The sequence below is a fragment of the Eleutherodactylus coqui genome, chromosome 1, assembly GCF_035609145.1.
Source record: "Eleutherodactylus coqui strain aEleCoq1 chromosome 1, aEleCoq1.hap1, whole genome shotgun sequence".
Taxonomy (NCBI): Eukaryota; Metazoa; Chordata; class Amphibia; order Anura; family Eleutherodactylidae; genus Eleutherodactylus; species Eleutherodactylus coqui.
In genome coordinates, this window is record NC_089837.1 from 54,667,411 (window position 1) to 54,689,801 (window position 22,391).

The window sequence follows — 22,391 nt, forward strand, 5'->3', positions numbered from 1 at the left end:
AGCTACTAAAGAGCTATGCTCAGCGAACAATACAGCTGTTCTGATAAGCAAACAGCTGCACTGTTCTCCACACTTACAGCTCGCGCTCCGCTGTGAACTACCAGTGGGACACGAGCTGAAAGAATCTTATCAGCGCTGCCAACTGTGATAACAGTCTACACCGCTGATAAGAGTTCATCGCTCAATTCTAGAGAACTAGTATTGAGCGAGGAACGAATAGTGCATGAAAACTGCACGATGTCCGTGCATTTAGACGCAACGGTTATCACTCAAAAGACGACTTTGAGCGAATTTTGAGCGAGAATCGTTGTGTCTACGTGAGGGTATATGTATATATTGCCATATGTTTTTTATGCTTTTTTACCTGTATGCAAGTTCTATTCAATGCTAAAATGAGAAAAACGTAATATGTCGCCTTACATCAGATATTCCAAAGGTTTGCAAGGCTGAGAGAGATGTGTCCAGAAATTCAGAGATGATACAGAACCGGATACGAAGGCCGCATGCTTGGCTGTTTTCCCAGAAGCGCCGTATCTAGATAACGACTGTTTAACTACGTATATAACTATCACTGCCTCAGGCGGAAATGCGGACTTCACATATATGGTTATGCGGTGAATTTGAGCCAATGAGACCATTACCCATTCCTAGTCACATGACCAAAGGGTATAAGACCCCATGTAATCTGTAATAAAGTGCGCAGTTATGTCCCCGTGTGAGGAACTATACCAGACCTCTGTGTGTGGTGTCTCTTCGTTACCGCCGGCAGCGGGGCATTGGGGTGGGCCTGATTGGTGCTGTACGCAGAATTTCCCTGACATCGAAATGGGCCTTTACAAAGATCAGAAAAATACGATATAAGCTATATAACCACTAGCTTGAGGTATAAGTAAGGTATAAAGGGGAAGTCGCTTTCAAATATGATGACGTTATCAAGTAGTACTGGCTGCCATGGTACAAAGCAGGGTGCAGAAAGATGATAGTGAGTGGTCCCGAACTGCAGAAAAGTGAGGAGCAGCATGGGAAATCGTAAGTACAGGGGGTGGACAAAAATATGGAAACACCATACGAAATTCATGCCTTAAAATCGGTCTCTACATGTCTTATTGAAATTCGATTAACAATCCTATGTAATTTAAGTGAAGGTAATATGACAGATGCTGCTGGGCAGAAGTGAACATCAGCCCAAGCAACAAGGTTCCATCAGTCAGAGGATTCAGCCACTCAGCTGCTGTTACCAGCTGGCTCCCAAAACCACCCACAGCAGGGCAAGAGGTGAAGTAAACACAAATATAGTGGGAAAGCTCTCAGCCAAGCAGGGGTGAAGAAGAGCAGCTCAATGCTAATGATTAAAATCCCCTGCATTTTGTAAGGCGTTTCCATATTTTTGTTCACCTCCTGTATGTTCATGCATCACTGAAGGATAGACAATGGTGGTGTTAGTGAACAGATCCTGTGGAGAGGTGAAGGTGTGAAAACGTGTGCTGACCAATAGTGGGACCAGACCCCAGAAAAAAAAAAATATATACAAAAGGTGTATTTTCTGCATGCTTAGAATCACTTCTACTGGAATTGTTCTACCTGAGGCTGTAACCTGCTGAGATGCCACCACAACTGGAGGTACAGGTCAACATTTAATAGTCGCTTTATCTTCCTAGATTTGAAATAAGCTCCTAATGTATCCTGAGCATGTGACACCGGATTGAACACACATGCAGATCTGATTTAAGAGCTTCCTCTTGTCCTAATCAGAGGTCAAAACAATGAGTTACTAAAACTACTTTCACTTCCTCTACACCAAAGGCCTGTCTAGAGCCTGGAGGCAGTAGGTTAAAAAAACAATTTGTCTGCCTGCTGTCCTGTCTCTTCTCCCTCACATTCCCCATCCACTCGCCTACTTCTTGTTTGGGGTGAGGAGATGTCACGGCAAAAGAGAACCCTGCATGAGAAATGTCTCCTACTTCCCTGCACAGGCTTAGTGGGTGATAGGTTAAGAAAACGTCTGCTATTTTATTTGTCTAATCTGGATAGTACATAAACACTTGGCTGCAGGAAGCTCCACGAGTCTTCCTAGGAAAATAGTGAGGTCCGGTCACCGCCGACAGTGATAAAGCTTTATGCTCAGCTGCTAATCACCTGCCTCATGGAGGAACGGGAAACACTAGAAATGTAGTAGATGCAGTCCATGAGTGAGGCTTCAACTAAGTAGACTGTCTACTTAAAATATCATCACACTGGAATGCTGACACTCCTTAGGGAGAATCAGCAGGAAGGGATTGAGAGTTCAGGCAATGCTTCCTGGGAAATATATGCAAATAACTTGCCTTATTAAGGCGCTTTTATATTACATCACTGTTTCCTGCGTAAGGAAGCCTCAAAATATCATTCACTTATTAGTTTACCCATTTGTGGAGATGTGACTTGAATCTCCCAATGCCCCACCTACCCAATGAGTCCTAATGCCCCACCTACCCAATGCCCCAACTACCCAATGAGTCCTAATGCCCCACCTACCCAATGACTCACCTACCCAATGAGTCCCAATGTCCCACCTACCATGTGCCATTACTAATACTGGTGGCTTATGAAGCAGAGTAACTTTTAGGATCCCCGAGTCCGGGTACGACTGCTAGCTACATCCCTGTCATTAGCCTAAAGCCAGACACATGAGCATTTTGTAAAACGCTGCATGAGCCGGCGTACAGCGGTGATTTTTCTCTGCGCCTAACAGCGTGCGTAAGATCTCTTGCACGCTGTCACGCACAGTCTGACTTTTTTTCTTTATTTCCCACTCTGTCGCTTAGTGACGTTGCGTATAAAGGCCACACATAAACAATGTAATTCATATGTAGAGTGTTCATAGAGAGTAGGGCTCTATTGTATGTAGTATGCTATAAGATAGAACATGCTGCGTTCTTTTTTTATGTGCGTATTATACGCAATGTATATACGTAAGTGGGAATGGATCAATGAAAATCAATGGACTTTCACTGACTTCATGTATCGTGTATTATGCGTTCCTACATCGCGCACGTAATATCCTATAAAATTATGCTCCTGTGAGCCTGTCCTAGGGCGGATTTCAGAGGAACATATAATGGCTGCCTTTCTGCGTCCGTAATACATACATATGTGCTGGCCCAACCGCAGGGTTTAATGACCGGAACCTGGAACCTCATGTTGTTCCGGGTTTGGGTCAGTAAATCCCACAGTCATGCTGGGAAACACGCAGAAATGCGCCCATAACATGCTCATCTGAAGTTGGCCTAAAGCAGAGATCTGGCAAGCTATGTCAGCGACTCTGTGAAGCCTCACCTAAATGCTTCTTCCGTGCAACCATTTATTAATTGCTTCAATGCACCTAGGGCTGTGTTCCCAGTGTCGTTGGAGCCGTTAGATCTGATGACAAGAATGGGGCAGCATTTAGTTAGTGAGTACCTCCTGGATGCAAACAGCTCCCCACCAGAAGAACGTTTCTCCAGCCTTGCTATTTTCAGGCCACCTAAGGTGCCTATATTCTGTTCTTAAGGCCAGGGACAGCATTCTCAGGGACGTGAATTTAGTGCGGATGTTTGCAGTAGCTTGCTCCATACACAGCGGGTAAGGAATGTACAGCGGACGCTTGCCTATGGACTTTTATCCCATCCCAGTCATTTAATCCCAGCTGATTGTCAGGGATCTCCAGTGGCGGATGCCAACCACATGTTGATGGCCTATACGGAGGATCGGCCATACATCTTTAAAGGCTGGCTAACCCCTTTAATACTGGACATAAAACACTCTCTCCTTCCACTGGTGATTTTATTTAATCTGGCTCAGAAAAACAAACCAAAAATGTGATCCTGGCCCAGAGAGACTTAATAATAAGTTCACCAGACCGGTATAAAATGCAACAGCCCAATCATCAGAGTTCTGATCTACACAAGTGTAAAATATGAAAAATACACTTAAAAGATGTTTGTGTAATAAAGAAGAGAAAACCATTTACCAGATTGATAAGCTGAGTGTGAACAATGTCTTCCACCAGAACAGCAGTCTCCTGCAGGGGGCGACGCACATCACCAAGTGAGAACCTAAAATGCCAAGCAGAAAATACATATAAAATGGACCACACTGAGCAAAGCCATCCAGTATACAAATAAAACATGACAACCAAAGTCAAAATAAAGATGGATGTTTTTGTTCCCAGGGAAGGCATGAAAACCCCATTGGGTGACTGTAGTTAATTTGCCCCCAAAGTACAGCAGATAATCTCCATATTTCACTCTTATTATTTACAATTGCCATCGACAGATCATCTTCAGATGAGGCTGCCTGCTGAGTCTCGTGGCCAGGTCCTGGTACCGTACCAGTACATTGGCCCACCATAGAGTCCTGAGATGGAGCAGACCAGTCATGACCATTTCCAGTTCTTTGGACCTTAGTACAAAAGCTGTAAACGGACTCATCATTAAGGCCATGTTCACACAAAGCGGATTTATCATGGATTATCCATTCAGACACTAATGCCTTGCTTTAAATGTACACTGTAACAAGTGTGAACATCGAAGACACATGATTGTATGTGTATATGTGCTGCGTTTCTGCAAAATGAGTGTTGCGCATTTGTACAAGTGCGTTTTTACAAAATTTTGCACACGTAACTAAAAAAAAAAAAAACACACACCACAGTGCTCCCAGCTATTTAAATGGCCAATTAGTGTAATTAGATTATTAGGTGCTCTTTCCCTGATGCACATGAAAATGGGGCATGCTGCATATTGTTTTGGCACGACTGAAATGCACACACATAATACGCGCATGGGAAAGAACCCATTGACATAAATGGGTTCTATTCTCTGTGTATTGCACGCGCAAATACGCTCATGTTATTGCGGCCTAAGGGTGATGATAACCCCTCTTCTACACCTTGACCTATAGTACACCGCAGCAGAAAGCTTTAACTGCATTGGATTCTTATTGCCCAACGACAGATCAGGCGATTGGTCGGCGCTTCAGACGGTACAGACTGTGGTTTTATTCTTCTGCTGAGGTCTAGACAAATGTTAGACTTTATGACGTATGCAGCAGCACTTGCTGAAATGCATGGAGGCGGGTAAGGGAATCCCACATCAGGACAAATACTGGGCAGTGACATGTTCTATGCTCACTTCCTCTTCTCAAGGACCCACTTATTTAATATGTGATGTAAGTGGGTTTCCATTCTGTATTTTACAATATGCTACAATGTCAGACTTGGTAAAGCAATACTTACAGTGCAAAGTCCACCCTAAAGTCTACTAAGTTACAGCAGAACACATGAAAAGTTACAATACTTATTTTCCCATTACAGAAACATCTGTGACATCATTAGTATTGTTGTCCACAGACCATAATCTCTCGCAGCAGTCCCTGCATTAGTATTGTTCTATACAGACCATAATCCCTCGCAGCAGTCCCTGCATTAGTATTGTTGTCCACAGACCATAATCCCTCGCAGCAGTCCCTGCATTAGTATTGTTGTCCACAGACCATAATCCCTCGCAGCAGTCCCTGCATTAGTATTGTTGTCCACAGACCATAATCCCTCGCAGCAGTCCCTCCATTAGTATTGTTGTACACAGACTATAATCCCTGGCAGCAGTCCCTGCATTAGTATTGTTGTACGCAGACCATAATCCCTCACAGCAGTCCCTGCATTAGTATTGTTGTCCACAGACCATAATCCCTCGCAGCAGTCCCTGCATTAGTATTGTTGTACACAGACTATAATCCCTGGCAGCAGTCCCTGCATTAGTATTGTTGTACACAGACCATAATCCCTCGCAGCAGTCCCTGCATTAGTATTGTTGTACAGACCATAATCCCTCGCAGCAGTCCCTGCATTAGTATTGTTGTCCACAGACCATAATCCCTCGCAGCAGTCCCTGCATTAGTATTGTTGTCCACAGACCATAATCCCTCGCAGCAGTCCCTGCATTAGTATTGTTGTCCACAGACCATAATCCCTCGCAGCAGTCCCTGCATTAGTATTGTTGTCCACAGACCATAATCCCTTGCAGCAGTCCCTGCATTAGTATTGTTGTACACAGACCATAATCCCTGCATTAGTATTGTTCTATACAGACCATAATCCCTTGCAGCAGTCCCTGCATTAGTATTGTTGTACAGACCATAATCCCTTGCAGCAGTCCCTGCATTAGTATTGTTGTACACAGACCATAATCCCCTGCAGCAGTCTCTGCATTAGTATTGTTGTACAGACCATAATCCCCTGCAGCAGTCCCTGCATTAGTATTGTTGTACACAGACTATAATCCCTGGCAGCAGTCCCTGCATTAGTATTGTTGTACACAGACTATAATCCCTGGCAGCAGTCCCTGCATTAGTATTGTTGTCCACAGACCATAATCCCTTGCAGCAGTCCCTGCATTAGTATTGTTGTACAGACCATAATCCCTGCATTAGTATTGTTGTACAGACCATAATCCCTTGCAGCAGTCCCTGCATTAGTATTGTTGTACAGACCATAATCCCTTGCAGCAGTCCCTGCATTAGTATTGTTGTACACAGACCATAATCCCCTGCAGCAGTCCCTGCATTAGTATTGTTGTACACAGACTATAATCCCTGGCAGCAGTCCCTGCATTAGTATTGTTGTCCACAGACCATAATCCCTGGCAGCAGTCCCTGCATTAGTATTGTTGTACAGACCATAATCCCTGCATTAGTATTGTTGTATACAGACCATAATCCCTTGCAGCATTCTCTGCATTAGTATTGTTGTACAGACCATAATCCCTTGCAGCAGTCCCTGCATTAGTATTGTTGTATACAGACCATAATCCCTTGCAGCAGTCCCTGCATTAGTATTGTTGTCCACAGACCATAATCCCTCGCAGCAGTCCCTGCATTAGTATTGTTGTATACAGACCATAATCCCTTGCAGCAGTCCCTGCATTAGTATTGTTGTCCACAGACCATAATCCCTCGCAGCAGTCCCTGCATTAGTACTGTTGTACGCAGACCATAATCCCTCGCAGCAGTCCCTGCATTAGTATTGTTGTACGCAGACCATAATCCCTCGCAGCAGTCCCTGCATTAGTATTGTTGTACACAGACGATAGTCCCTCGCAGCAGTCCCTGCATTAGTATTGTTGTCCACGGATCATAATCCCTTGCAGCAGTTCCTGCATTAGTATTGTTGTACAGACCATAATCCCTTGCAGCAGTCCCTACATTAGTATTGTTGTCCACAGACCATAATCCCTCGCAGCAGTCCGTGCATTAGTATTGTTGTCCACAGACCATAATCGCTCGCAGCAGTCCCTGCATTAGTATTGTTGTCCACAGACCATAATCGCTCGCAGCAGTCCCTGCATTAGTATTGTTGTCCACAGACCATAATCTCTCGCAGCAGTCCCTGCATTAGTATTGCCGTATAGACCATAATCCCTCGCAGCAGTCCCTGCATTAGTATTGTTGTCCACAGATCATAATCCCACGCAGCAGTCCTTGCATTAGTATTGTTGTACAGACCATAATCCCTTGCAGCAGTGCCTACATTAGTATTGTTGTCCACAGACCATAATCCCTCGCAGCAGTCCCTGCATTAGTACTGTTGTACGCAGACCATAATCCCTTGCAGCAGTCCCTGCATTAGTATTGTTGTCCACAGTCCATAATCCCTTGCAGCAGTCCCTGCATTAGTATTGTTGTACGCAGACCATAATCCCTTGCAGCAGTCCCTGCATTAGTATTGTTGTACGCAGACCATAATCCCTTGCAGCAATCCCTGCATTAGTATTGTTGTACGCAGACCATAATCCCTTGCAGCAGTCCCTGCATTAGTATTGTTGTACGCAGACCATAATCCCTTGCAGCAATCCCTGCATTAGTATTGTTGTACGCAGACCATAATCCCTTGCAGCAGTCCCTGCATTAGTATTGTTGTACACAGACTATAATCCCTGGCAGCAGTCCCTGCATTAGTATTGTTGTCCACAGACCATAATCTCTGGCAGCAGTCCCTGCATTAGTATTGTTGTATACAGACCATAATCCCTTGCAGGAGTCCCTGCATTAGTATTGTTGTACACAGACCATAATCCCTCGCAGCAGTCCCTGCATTAGTATTGTTGTACACAGACCATAGTCCCTGCATTAGTATTGTTGTACAGACCATAATCCCTTGCAGCAGCTGCTGCATTAGTATTGTTGTACAGACCATAATCCCTCGCAGCAGTCCCTGCATTAGTATTGTTGTACACAGACCATAATCCCTCGCAGCAGTCCCTGCATTAGTATTGTTGTACACAGACCATAATCCCTCGCAGCAGTCCCTGCATTAGTATTGTTGTACACAGACCATAATCCCTCGCAGCAGTCCCTGCATTAGTATTGTTGTACACAGACCATAATCCCTCGGAGCAGTAGCTGCATTAGTATTGTTGTACAGACCATAATCCCTCGCAGCAGTCCCTGCATTAGTATTGTTGTACACAGTCCCTAGTCCCTCGCAGCAGTCCCTGCATTAGTATTGTTGTACAGACCATAATCCCTCGCAGCAGTCCCTGCATTAGTATTGTTGTACACAGACCATAATCCCTCGCAGCAGTCCCTGCATTAGTATTGTTGTACACAGACCATAATCCCTCGGAGCAGTAGCTGCATTAGTATTGTTGTACAGACCATAATCCCTCGCAGCAGTCCCTGCATTAGTATTGTTGTACACAGACCATATTCCCTTGCAGCAGTCCCTGCATTAGTATTGTTGTACAGACCATAGCAGTAGTCCCTGTTCCAGATAGGGGTAGAAATTTAATCTCAATATTTTAGGCTGCATTTAAAACTCCATAGGACATCCACACAATAAATGGACATTGACATCTGAGACATCTGATAGATGCAGGTGCCACCTCTGGGACCCGAAGTACTACATCTCTAGTTCTGGCCCCATTGCCTAATGCAGATCTGAATACGGAGGCAATGGGAGGGATCGGGTGGGGGTGGTACTTACAGAAACAGCAAAGTGGGCTTGGCTACATTGTTTTCATACTTCTAGGAATGGGAGTTAAAGAAACGGCATGCGACAGTAAGCTATGCCATCTCCATAGTGTAGCTCACTGTGATATACTGTATCAAAGGGAGTTACAGAAACAATGTAGCCAAGGCCGCTTTTCTGTAAATTCTGACCACCTCAAGTACCAAATTCAGCTAGACCAGGGGCAGTGGGAGTCAAAAATATAGATAGGAGATAAGAATAAGTAATAGCGTCCCCCACAGAGGGGTCAATGTTATTTTGTGGAGCTACAGAGTGGGCATTATAACTCTGTGGGGCCACAGAGAGGAACTATTTCTTTATTGGGCTACAGAGGGACACCATTACTTCTGATGCCACAGAGTCAATAGTACTATAAAGAAGCACTGAGAGAGGAATTGTGAGTAGTGAGAGTGTGCAAAGAAAAGTTGTAGCTGGAAGAAGTCTTCATGATGGTCTGAAGCTGAATAGAGAAGAAAAAAAAGAAAATGTCGCCAGAGGCCTGTCACCTGTCATCACTAGGCTCAAACCAAGTTGTTGTATCCAGATCTCCTGCTATAAAAGTTAACTAATAGAACATATATATTTATTACACAATTTTTATGGGGGTGGGTAGGAGTCTGGGGGCTCTAATTTAGAGTTTTGCTATGGGGCCCCATGATTTCTATGCTTGCAACTGGATCCATGGAAGTCCCACTATACAATTGGTAAAGGTAAGGTCCCTTGGTGCGACAACCGAGTCATGACTGACCCCTTAGGTAATGACATTTTCTAGGTAGACTGTTTTTGTGGGGTGGTTTGTCATTCCCTTCCCCAGTCATCATTTTACCTCCCAGCAAGCCGGGTACTTATTTTACCGATCTCGGATGGGTGGAAGGCCGAGTCAACCTTGAGCCGGCTTACCTAAACCACACGGGGATTGAATTCGCAACCTTTAGGTCGTGAACGACAGCTTAGGACCGCATTTCTGCTGCCTTAACACTCTGCGCCACACGGGGTTCTAAACAAACTACACAATTACAAGACTTGAAATGACCCTCGGCTCCTGAATTAATTAAGTTGGCCACACAGCTTCTCTGACTACCTGATACACACCGTGTGTTAGTAGTACTCTAAGGCACTACATGCTGCTCTGCCAGTCCGGCACTGCTCATGTGAGCAGCACTGGCCAATCAAGGCAGCTTGTGTAGCGTCTTAGACTAATTATACAACATAATGGACAGTGTGCATCAGCTAGTAAGAGAGGCGGTGCAGTCATCTTTAGAGGATCAGCTTCTAATGTCTTGGTGACAGATACGACAGGAGACCTTCAGAGGTCTTCTGAAGTCCATGCCACAACCAGTGAGAGCGGCTTTGCTGGCGCAAGAGATCAATACTATATTTTGCGGGTGGTTTTAAGGTTATGGCTGTACATCTTTTATATGATATCCACTTCTGAAATACATTAAAGGGGTTGTCCCGCGGCAGCAAGTGGGTCTATACACTTCTGTATGGCCATATTAATGCACTTTGTAATGTACATTGTGCATTAATTATGAGCCATACAGAAGTTATAAAAAGTTTTATACTTACCTGCTCCGTTGCTGGCGTCCTCGTCTCCATGGTGCCGACTAATTTTCGCCCTCCGATGGCCAAATTAGCCGCGCTTGCGCAGTCCAGGTCTTCTCCTGTTCTCTATGGGGCTCCGTGTAGCTCCGCCCCGTCACGTGCCGATTCCAGCCAATCAGGAGGCTGGAATCGGCAATGGACCGCACAGAAGAGCTGCGGTCCACGGAGGCAGAGGATCCCGGCGGCCATCTTCACAGGTAAGTATAGAAGTCACCGGAGCGCGGGGATTAAGGTAAGCGCTCCGGTGAGCTTTCTGTACGTCCCTGCATCGGGGTTGTCTCGCGCCGAACGGGGGGGGGGGGGGGGGGGGGGGGTTGAAAAAAAAAAAAAACCGTTTCGGCGCGGGACAACCCCTTTAACAGGACATAATGTATGCGCAGTTTTAAATCTGCCTATGTGTTAATCTAGAGCATTCCATGAATTTAATTTAAGACTGGGTTCAATATAGTTGACTACGCTACACTACCGGTAGAAATGCTAGAAAAGAATGGAAATGAGCTCAGATGGAGACCAAAGTGGTCTCGAGTTGACTAATGAAGCTCTAGGGTTCTGCCTAGGGTTCTACTGAATGCTGCTTTTGGAGATTCGGACGGAACCCTGGGACATAAAGACTGGGTGCAGTCCAAAACGGAGCGTGAACCCAGCATAGTGATAGGCTGCTTACCAAAATACATGGGAGCAAAAAATATGTTGCTCAGGGGTTTGATATTGGGTTCTCTCTTCTCGGTCTGCTCTTCTTGCAATCTATTTTATATCTTGTAGTTTTCTACAGGAGAGCATTTTACTACAGGTATATAAATATGTGTTTATTTTAAAAGGTGATGATGATAAAACTGTAAATTGGGCTCCACTAATAGCTCTGATGATGTTCCACACAAAGATCTGCAACATTTCTTTAGAAAACGTTGATTACTTGGCGGTCCTGATCTCTTATCTAGAATGGCAGTGGAGACATGTCATGTCAGCACCATATCACACTTATCTTTCCCACACTCCGGCTGCCAACTCCTTCTCACACTTTGAACACTTGTAGACATCGGCAGGGTGGTTTTAAGCAGAAAAAAAGAAAAAACTCACATAGATCAGGCCACAAGCACTTCCTCTTGTTTCTCACAGGGCAAGATCTGACTCATATATGCTGACACTGCCCCTGTGAAGCCTTCGCTTGACAACACCTCAATCACACTTAAAATATTTTTTTTCAACAGTTTTCTTTGTGGTTATGGTACAAAACAAAATATAAGGTAACTTTCTCAGAATTGTGTATATTTCACATGAAACTCAAAAGACATCTATGCTTATAAAGGTTTCCGATGCAGTTACCTAGAGGAATTAGAGCAATGCATATGACAGTTCTCTAATGTGTTCAGGTCAATATTCTTGTACATAAGAGCAGTATTATAGTAGTTATATTCTTGTACATAGGAGGCAGTATTATAGTACTTATATTCTTGTACATAGGAGGCAGTATTATAGTAGTTATATTCTTGTACATAGAGGGCAGTATTATAGTAATTATATTCTTGTACATAGGAGGCAGTATTATAGTAGTTATATTCTTATACATAGGGGCAGTATTATAGTAGTTATATTCTTGTACATAGGGGCAGTATTATAGTAGTTATATTCTTGTACATAGGGGCAGTATTATAGTAGTTATAGTCTTGTACATAGGAGGCAGTATTATAGTAGTTATATTCTTGTACATAGGGGGCAGTATTATAGTAGTTATATTCTTGTACATAGGGGGCAGTATTATAGCAGTTATATTCTTGTACATAGGGAGCAGTATTATAGTAGTTATGTTCTTGTACATAGGGGGCAGTATTATAGTAGTTATATTCTTGTACATAGGGGGCAGTATTATAGTAGTTATATTCTTGTACATAGGAAGCAGTATTATAGTAGTTATATTCTTGTACATAGGGGGCAGCATTATAGTAGTTATATTCTTGTACATAGGGGACAGTATTATAGTAGTTATATTCTTGTACATAGTGGGCACTATTATAGTAGTTATATTCTTGTACATAGGGGGCAGTATTATAGTAGTTATACTCTTGTACATAGGAGGCAGTATTATAGTAGTTATATTTTTGTACATAGGGGGCAGTATTATAGTAGTTATATTCTTGTACATAGGGGGCAGTATTATAGTAGTTATATTCTTGTACATAGGGGACAGTATTATAGTAGTTATATTCTTGTACATAGGGGGGCAGTATTATAGTAGTTATATTCTTGTACATAGGGGGCAGTATTATAGCAGTTATATTCTTGTACATAGGGGGCAGTATTATAGTAATATTCTTGTACATAGGGGGCAGTATTATAGTAGTTATATTCCTGTACATAGAGGGCAGTATTATAGTAGTTATATTCTTGTACATAGGGAGCAGTATTATAGTAGTTATATTCTTGTACATAGGAGCAGTATTATAGCAGATATATTCCTGTACATAGTGGGCAGTATTATAGTAGTTATATTCTTGTACATAGGAGGCAGTATTATAGTAGTTATATTCTTGTACATAGGAGGCAGTATTATAGTAGTTATATTCTTGCACATGGGGGCAGTATTATAGTAGTTATATTCTTGTACATAGGGGGCAGTATTATAGTAGTTATATTCTTGTACATAGGGGGCAGTATTATAGTAGTTATATTCTTGTACATAGGGGGCAGTATTATAGTAGTTATATTCTTGTACATAGGGGGCAGTATTATAGTAGTTATATTCTTGTACATAGGGGGCAGTATTATAGTAGTTATATTCTTGTACATAGGGGACAGTATTATAGTAGTTATATTCTTGTACATAGTGGGCACTATTATAGTAGTTATATTCTTGTACATAGGGGGCAGTATTATAGTAGTTATACTCTTGTACATAGGAGGCAGTATTATAGTAGTTATATTTTTGTACATAGGGGGCAGTATTATAGTAGTTATATTCTTGTACATAGGGGGCAGTATTATAGTAGTTATATTCTTGTACATAGGGGACAGTATTATAGTAGTTATATTCTTGTACATAGGGGGGCAGTATTATAGTAGTTATATTCTTGTACATAGGGGGCAGTATTATAGCAGTTATATTCTTGTACATAGGGGGCAGTATTATAGTAATATTCTTGTACATAGGGGGCAGTATTATAGTAGTTATATTCCTGTACATAGAGGGCAGTATTATAGTAGTTATATTCTTGTACATAGGGAGCAGTATTATAGTAGTTATATTCTTGTACATAGGAGCAGTATTATAGCAGATATATTCCTGTACATAGTGGGCAGTATTATAGTAGTTATATTCTTGTACATAGGAGGCAGTATTATAGTAGTTATATTCTTGTACATAGGAGGCAGTATTATAGTAGTTATATTCTTGCACATGGGGGCAGTATTATAGTAGTTATATTCTTGTACATAGGGGGCAGTATTATAGTAGTTATATTCTTGTACATAGGGGGCAGTATTATAGTAGTTATATTCTTGTACATAGGGGGCAGTATTATAGTAGTTATATTCTTGTACATAGGGGGCAGTATTATAGTAGTTATATTCTTGTACATAGGGGGCAGTATTATAGTAGTTATATTCTTGTACATAGGGGACGGTATTATAGTAGTTATATCCTTGTACATAGAGGGCAGTATTATATATTCTTGCACATATGTTCACATATTCTTGCTTATGTTCCAATTACATACTAATAGTGCATAACTCTTCAGATGCACACTGGAATTTGTGAATCTTCAGAAAACATGAAGTTAACAAAGCCATTTTTTACACTGGTTTACTTTGTCATCAAGAAAACAACCCCTGTTCTTATACCCTATTAGGATAAATATGGACACCAATTACTTTTGATGCATTCTTGTAATTTACATCACTATATGTATTATGTGATTTTTCTGCACAACCATCACAGGCTATGGGTTTTGTTTTCTAGCAAACTGAATTGCTATTGCATGGCCTTATTTGTCTCACTGTGCGGATTATGCGATAATTAATTGCACAACAACCTAGCATGATCTATAGAAGACCTTTGATATGAACCCTAGAGTTTTAATTTAATCTGTGGCACCTAACCCGGGACCTACACATTCCTAGTTCTGTGTATGAGCCATGGAATTTTATCTTGATCTGTTAGACTCTTGATGCATACAAGTCAATTCAGGAAAACTTTACTATTCCTGGACTGCGAAGTGAGCCCAGAAAGGATGTATTACTGGAGACTGTCGCTGTACCTCTCTGTGGGCTCTCCACTGGTGACATTTGTTTTTCATCGTCAGTGAGTACGTCCCAAAGATTATTCCCGCTGCAAATCTGATGTGAGAACTGATCAGTTCAGTACTGTCAGCTTTATCTTTCCGAACAGGAATCGGTTCTCCATCCTGGTTTGATTGGTGTTTTGTGTGAGTTTTTTTGTATTAGCCCTGGTAATTTTTAATGATTCCTAATAAAATTTGGATATTTTAACTAACGTCTATTCTGTGATAGGGGGTACTTGTGTGACTGGGTCCACAGCCTTTCAGGGATGAATGGTGCTATGTAACAGAGAGAACCTAGAGGATCAGTAGATGTACGGTAGTAAATGCTGGAGGAGATCACATGTGCCGAGTCCTGCTGCTGTCTGCAGAGCCCTGCAGTCACTGAGCTCCCACACCTCAGTCAGTATTCCTCTAATCCTCAGTGTGGCATTCGTTTCATGCAGCATTTGGTAAACAGCGTCTGTCACTCTCGCCTGCAGTGGGCCATAATAGGGAGAAGCCGGGAGTGGAGAGAGGAGGCCACTAAAATCTTTTGTAAATGTGGTTTCGCTATACAAAGACCCGCAGGGTCAGAAAGCTATACACCGAACCAAACGTATTTACGAGTGACATGGTCGTCACGACTGTAAATGTGACATGATGCAAGGACTGTCCACAGGAGCCAGGAATAGGATGACCATTCATTTTAAAGATATTAAAAGTGATGCATGAGATCAGATAAAACGGGTCTGCCTTTTTCCCCCCCAAACAGCGCCACTCTTGTTCATGGGTTGTCTTTGGAATTGCAACTTAAACCCTTTTCAAGTGCAATACCAAATACAGTGCAACCTCTTTGATGCGACCAACCAAAACTGAAACAAAGTAGGGTGGCTTTTGCAAAGAAGATAGTTTATGTCATAGGATTGAAAATAAATTGCAAGTCTGTCCCAGGAAGTGTGGTCTGGATAAGGGGGTGGTCTTTGGAAGAGCTTTCACTGTACAATAATGCAGTAGCATAGATGTATGCAAACATTAAATGGTTTAATCATTTTCAGTTATAGGACTGCATATTTAAAGCGACGCTCCAGGCCTGGACAAACAGGGTCCCACGCCGCTTCTGATGAACACTGTGCATTAGTATACATCATTAGTTTAAGATGTTCCAGCATCTCGCCATATGAGCAGTACTGGCCAGCAGGGCGGCTCTAGGTGTATGCGGACGCTGGGTGCCAAAGTCTCAGCAGGCCCCTTAACCGTGCGTTATGAGACGTGGCAGTATATACAGCTACCATATAACGATAGATGCCAGCTCTACACAGGTGTTCTGCAGACCATATAAGCGATTACCATAGCATTACAGGTGACTCTCTAACTGCATTCAGTTTCCCTTCTTCTGTATGACTAGCAGGTGATCAGTGTCTGCAGGACTCTGTTGTGCTGGTTGTGATCCCTGTTGTATGAGATGAAAAATGTAGCAGAGCTTTATGCGATGAACATGTAGCAGAGCTGTGTGTGTGATGTGCATGCAGCAGAGCTGTGTGGCACATTGCGCCGCCAGAAACACTGGTACTATAATTTCCGAATAATTACTAGTATCTCTCAAATTCCGTAGTGAAAAACACCCAGCAGGGTAGGAAATACTCAGTACAGATGTGGCAAAGTTTAAGTTGACACATAACACATTAAATAAACCGTGGCAGCGAACAAGTTCTTGCCTTTTCAGATAAATAGTTGCAGCAAGTTATCAGTCTAAGGGCGCCCACCCACTGTCGATTTTTTTTCCCTGCGAAATTCGCAGCATTTTTTTCTCTGCAGGGGTCTATGGGACTTGTAATGTTAAAATCGCGATCGCGCAAAATCGCAATTTCGCGGTAAATTGCGATTTTGCGCGATCGCGATTTTAACATTACAAGTCCCATAGACCCCTGCAGAGAAAAAAATGCTGCGAATTTCGCAGGGAAAAAAAAATTGCCAGTGGGTGGGCGCCCTAAGGGTGAATACAAACGGCTGGGTGGGATCCCACTGCGAGAATTCTCGCAGCAGGATGCGACCCGTGCCCCTACAGTGACACGCGGCTCACCTCCTCCCGGCGTGTACTCTCTGCTCTGCTATGTGCAGCTGGTGAGTCAGCGGTGACGTTTCTGTGCGGGCTTCTACGAGGCTTGCACACAAATAGGACATGCCGCAATTTGTTTACTGTGCAAGTATTCACGCAGTCAAATCGCGTCAGTCTGCATAGAATTGCGTGCACGCACGGGGGTCTCACATGAACAGATTCTAATTGCGGAATCCATGATTGCCCTCCGTATGAACTGTCCGCTGCAAACCGCAGGCATTGAAAGGCATGTAGTTTTGATTTTTTTTTCACACTTGTGGATACGAATTGTGTATTCCTGCCAATGGAAGGAAAAAAATCGCAGTATGCTTTATTTTAACTCTACATGGACGCCCTCCATTGAAGTCAAAGGAGGCGTCTCACCAACAGCCCATATGCAATTAATATTACGTATGGGCAGCAGATACCCGCATCATCACTAAGCAATGGCGCGGAAAATACAAACAAAGAGAAAAACAAACTGTAGTGCGCATTACCACCGGCGCCACAACAGTCATTCGCAGTAAAGTTAACTCAGGTACACAGGGTCGCCGGCAGGGCTCACAGCTGGAATCTGCTGAGGGTTTCCTTCATGCAGAATCCGACCCGTACGTGCGATTCCGGCCTTAGGGTGGGCTCACACGACTGTATGCGTAAAACCCTGCATGAGTCACTAACAGTTATACCGTTGTGGGGCGAGCAGTGAGCCAGCCTACTGCCGCATATGGCAGTTGTTTACAGCGTATATACGTGGCGTGGGATATTTAATGTAATTGCGGATGGGTGGCGTGGATTATGTGCCCAGGGAGAACAATGGGATCTCCAGCATGTAATGTGCGGAAAAATAGAATACACTGCATTCTTTTTTGCGCTCATGTATTAGGCAATGCGCCTCCGTGAATATGAGCAAAACACCGTAAGGTACTGTATTAGATTGCCTGCGAATTACCGTGTATTATACGTGCATACATCGTGCTCGTAATACACAGTAAATATTATACTCATGTGATCCCAGCTTTGGGGTTGTTTTTTTTTAAATCTGTTCATGACCTGTTGTGGATCTTTGATTTGAGAAACACGGAGACCACCCAATTCATATATAAGGGAACTATATATACTCCTCGTATTTGAGTGTAAAATGTTTTTGGCAAAGCCCTTTGTCTCAGTAGCTGGTGTTTTAATTGTTCATGTATTGCTAGATTAGAGCAATGTGAAGTTAAGGCTACTACCCCATGGATTGGAGTGAGTTGTTAAGGTTTATAAACAATAGTGCAAGGAAACAGAAGGGGTCAGAGGAGGATGTCAAGAATCATTGTGATGAAGAGGCAGTGCCAAGTCAAGTAATTAGCAGCTGAATACAACGCTGGTGCTCCAACTAACGTCTCTGAAAGCACGACTTGTCATTCCTTGGTACGGAGGCCTCAAAACAGCAGACGACGGGTTCCAGCGTCATTGTTGTCTAAGAGAAACAGAAAGACAAGACTATACAGTGCGCAAGAGAGCTCAAAAACTGGATCACCGAGTCAGAATTTGGCACAAGCAGCATGAATAGATGACCCCTTCCTGTCAGCTGCTCAGAAGTTGTTAGTATCTCCATCTGACTTGTGGCTTCCCGTCCGCAGGGGCCGATATTCCTGCCGAAAGATCCTTGAAGAATCTATGCCACAATCAATTGTTACAGTTCTGATGGCCAAAGGAGGTCCAACGGACTACTAGCTGGGGGTCTCTATCATCCAGTCTACATTCATGTCAGTCATACAGTAGACTTTATCAGCATGGGAAGAGCTGTAAGCACTAATGGTTTGTACACAGCGATGCAGCTGCCAATGAGCGGATGAATAATCTGCTCCAGTTGTGTAATAAGTTCCATTTGCTCATTCACAAAGGGGGCCGCCTCTTTGATCAGGAAGCACACGAGACAATTATCCTCCAAGAACATCTGAACTGGACACTGATCACTCATTTTCTTTTCTGATGAGGAGACACAAGACTTATCACCCACCCAACAAAGTGCCTCATTCAGAACTGCAACCCCAGGCGGAGGGGGAAATTCATTTAAGGCCAACATGAAAAGGCTCAAGTCGCAAGAGACTAACTCTGTGTATACACATTGAGGGTGTCGCTAACGATACAAATACATTCCTGGGATGTCAGGCGGCATCACAAGGGGTGCGGGGGGTCCGTCACATAAACATTCTGGTGATTACCAACACACTAATATCACTCGAAAGTCATTTTTCAATGTAACTAATTAAACACAGGCTTACAATTTGGTGCAATCTCCTGACTCTCTGCAGCCGCCTTTACAAAGAATGTTCCTAGTTAACCTCTACGGCACCAGAGAAAGGCAAAATACCAGCGTTTAGAACAGATCCACCATCACGGATGGTATAACAGAAGTAGCTGGTCCTCCAACATAATAGTCACAGACAGTTGTAAGTTGGAAACATTGTATATGTTTAAAGGGGTGGTCCAGTGACTTTAAGTTATCTCCTACCCACAGGATAGGGGATAACTAGCTAATCGGTGGGGTCTGACCGATGGGATCCCCACTGATCACCAGAATAGGAGTCCTATTGCTACTAGCGGCCGGACCCCAACTGATCATTCAGGGTCACTGTTAGATGACAAAGGCAGAAGGTGATGGTAAGCAGATAATGAGGATGAAGATAATGAAAATGGCAGTGGAGACTGAAGCAGATGATATGGGACAGAAATAACAATCAGAGAAATCCTCTCTCTGAGTCCTCTTTCACACGACTGTAAGCGCTCTTACATCTGTCCGTCGGCGCACAAATCTAACGTTTGTGCACCTGTTGAGACAGCACAGGCTCCAGCGCATATACAACAAGGCTGCAATTCCGTTGCCTCCCCTTCCCTCCCCACCTCCTCTCTTCTCCCACCTGGCTGCTTGCAATGGGAGTGGGCGGAATGGGGGCAGAGCTAAGCACACGCCCCCTCCATTGGAATCCAATACATCAGATCATAGCGTATATTGGGCAGCCATGAAAATGACAGCCGATATACACTCACGTGAAAGAGCCCTAATGCTAGCTTTCCCTAATTTCTCCCTGACACTAACCCTAACACCAGACACCACTGGCCCTCCGTTATCCCTATTAGCAACCCTACCTGAAATAGTATCACTCATAGAAAGAGAGCACTAGGACCCAGAAAGAAGTTAAACAAGCAAGCTGAATAATTAACCAAGGCTAGGCAAATGCAAATACGGAATAAGTAGACAAAACCAAGACTAGACTAGGGAACCATGGGAACAAAAATAAAGTGACAAAAACAATCTAAACCAGAACAAAGATCTAGAACTACACACAGAATATTGAAAATGAACACACACGGTTAGCACCAATAATTATACTGCGGATGCCAGAGAATACTTGAAGGTAGGCTTAACCAATGAGAAACTCCTCCCTTAATAAGGTTGGCGGAGCAATGAGGTCATCTGACCCACGCCAACGGATCAGCTGTAGGAACAGCGCAAAGCAACATTACCAGCAACAGGCTAGAAGGCAGGAGATGATAAGCCTGCAGGAGAATTCTTGCTAGTCATAAGGCTGCATTTACACAGCCAATAGCGGGTCGAGCCTGAGATTGTTGGGCGCGTTTTGCATCGCACAGAACACTGATTTTTCGGTCTGGCAGCATCAATGCGAGAAAACAATAATCACCCATGTAAACAGACTCACTGCAAATAATGGGGTCTATTTTCATGCATTCCGCAACACACAAAGCTCACGTGTCAATACGGCCCAACACTTCACAGCTGCCGTAAAGAATGAAACATGGCTCCTCTATGTATAAATCCCCAACCTTACAGAGGATTATAATGCCCCATAGACTGGATTACCCCAAAACCCATTTCAGTCCTTGTAACGCCTGCTCCAGCAGTGCATAACACTATAGCCCGCTGTACGTACCCAAAACCGTATTCTGTTCAACCCCAAAAACATTTGTAAATGCCAGTGAGTTGTATTGGAGCAGCCAGGCTCGCTGCAGGGTGTAAGCTGGGTGCATCTGTGATGGACATGTGAGTAAATGTGGTTTGAAAATGATCTTCACCAGCCTGAGTGCTGATGTCTTCTGCCCACGCTTACTGGTAATAAATGTTGAACTTCTGGAAACTATCCCATTTGTCCACTCAGGTTTGTGGTTAAACAGTCATCCGGTTAGTTGTCTCACTTCACAGCTTTTTTTCTGCCAAGAAAAGTAGGTTTAGATACGTTACTAACACTCCAGAAATGGTCAGGGCACACAACAAGGTTGGCAAAAAGGGCTTTAGAGACCGCCAAAAAAGTCCTTTTCTCTGTATGACAATACCTTAAAGAAAACATTCACCTTCATCGTCTGGCATGTAACAGAGACGTAAGAACAGACTATTAGTGGTCCATGTATGATCATTACGGTTGTAGTGAGAGGTTTTCCAGAGTTAGGAAAACACAACTGTTCTCTTACAAAAACAGCGCCACACGTGTCTGGAGGTTGTGTTAGGTATTGCAGTTCAGCTCCATTAAAGTGATTAGGACTGAACTGCAATACCACAAACAACCTGTGCAAAGGTGGGGTGTAGTTTTTGAAAGAAAGCTGCCTTGTTTTGTAAAAATTTGTGATCCTTTTAAACGAAGGTTCCAGAGAGCTCAGTAGACTGTGATAAATAGGGGGTCTCATCTCACGGAACCCCATGAAACAATGTGTTTTAATGATATGTTGAATGATAAAAGGTGAAAAAAGACTTTAAAAGGGTTGCACTAATTCATAAAGTTATCCCATGTGCACAGGATAGGGGATAATTTTATAATCTGCGGGGGTCCAGCGGCAGAGACCCCCCACTGATCAGGAGAATGGGGGTTGAGTTGGTCCCTGGGTGGATGGAGAGAAGACTACACCGGGGCGCCGCTGCTCCTTTCACTTCAATGACCAGGTTCAAGCACTTCAGCAATCTCTGACGCCGTCACTGAAGTGAATGGAGCAGCGGCTCGCCAGCACCACCTCTGATCCATTCACTGGGGGATCAACCAGACCCCTGTTCTGGGGTTTGGTGGGGATGCTAGCAGTTGGACCCTCACTTATCATGATGTGGAAAGGAGATAACTTTACACCTTGGCATATCCTCTTTCATGGGATTCTCACCTTAAAAAATAAATAAATAAGAATCACAAATTAGGAAAGTTCATTACTTTTCAACCTAACAAATCTATTAAGATCTGCGGCGATATAGAAGGCAGATGAGGAGTTCTAACAGCGATCTTATGGTTTGCCCCAAAAAGTGCCTTTTACGCTGCCATGATCAGCCAAAAATGTTCATAGTTCAACATTCATTTTCCCAATCATCAGGATGCATAAAGGTGCCCCCAATCAGCTGACGAACAGGCAAAAGCTCCTTCATCGGCTAATTGCATCT

General features: G+C 43.4%; 1 protein-coding gene across 2 annotated transcripts in view; it reads right to left on the reverse strand.

Moving 5' to 3' along the window:
• Positions 1-22,391, reverse strand: part of SUPT3H (SPT3 homolog, SAGA and STAGA complex component) — a 474,485-nt gene that overhangs the window by 233,340 nt on the left and 218,754 nt on the right. For both annotated transcript variants that reach the window (XM_066596252.1, XM_066596261.1), the window contains one exon: positions 3,989-4,073. In XM_066596252.1, coding sequence (XP_066452349.1) covers positions 3,989-4,073 — 85 coding nt within the window. The remainder of the gene's footprint in view (positions 1-3,988; positions 4,074-22,391) is intronic.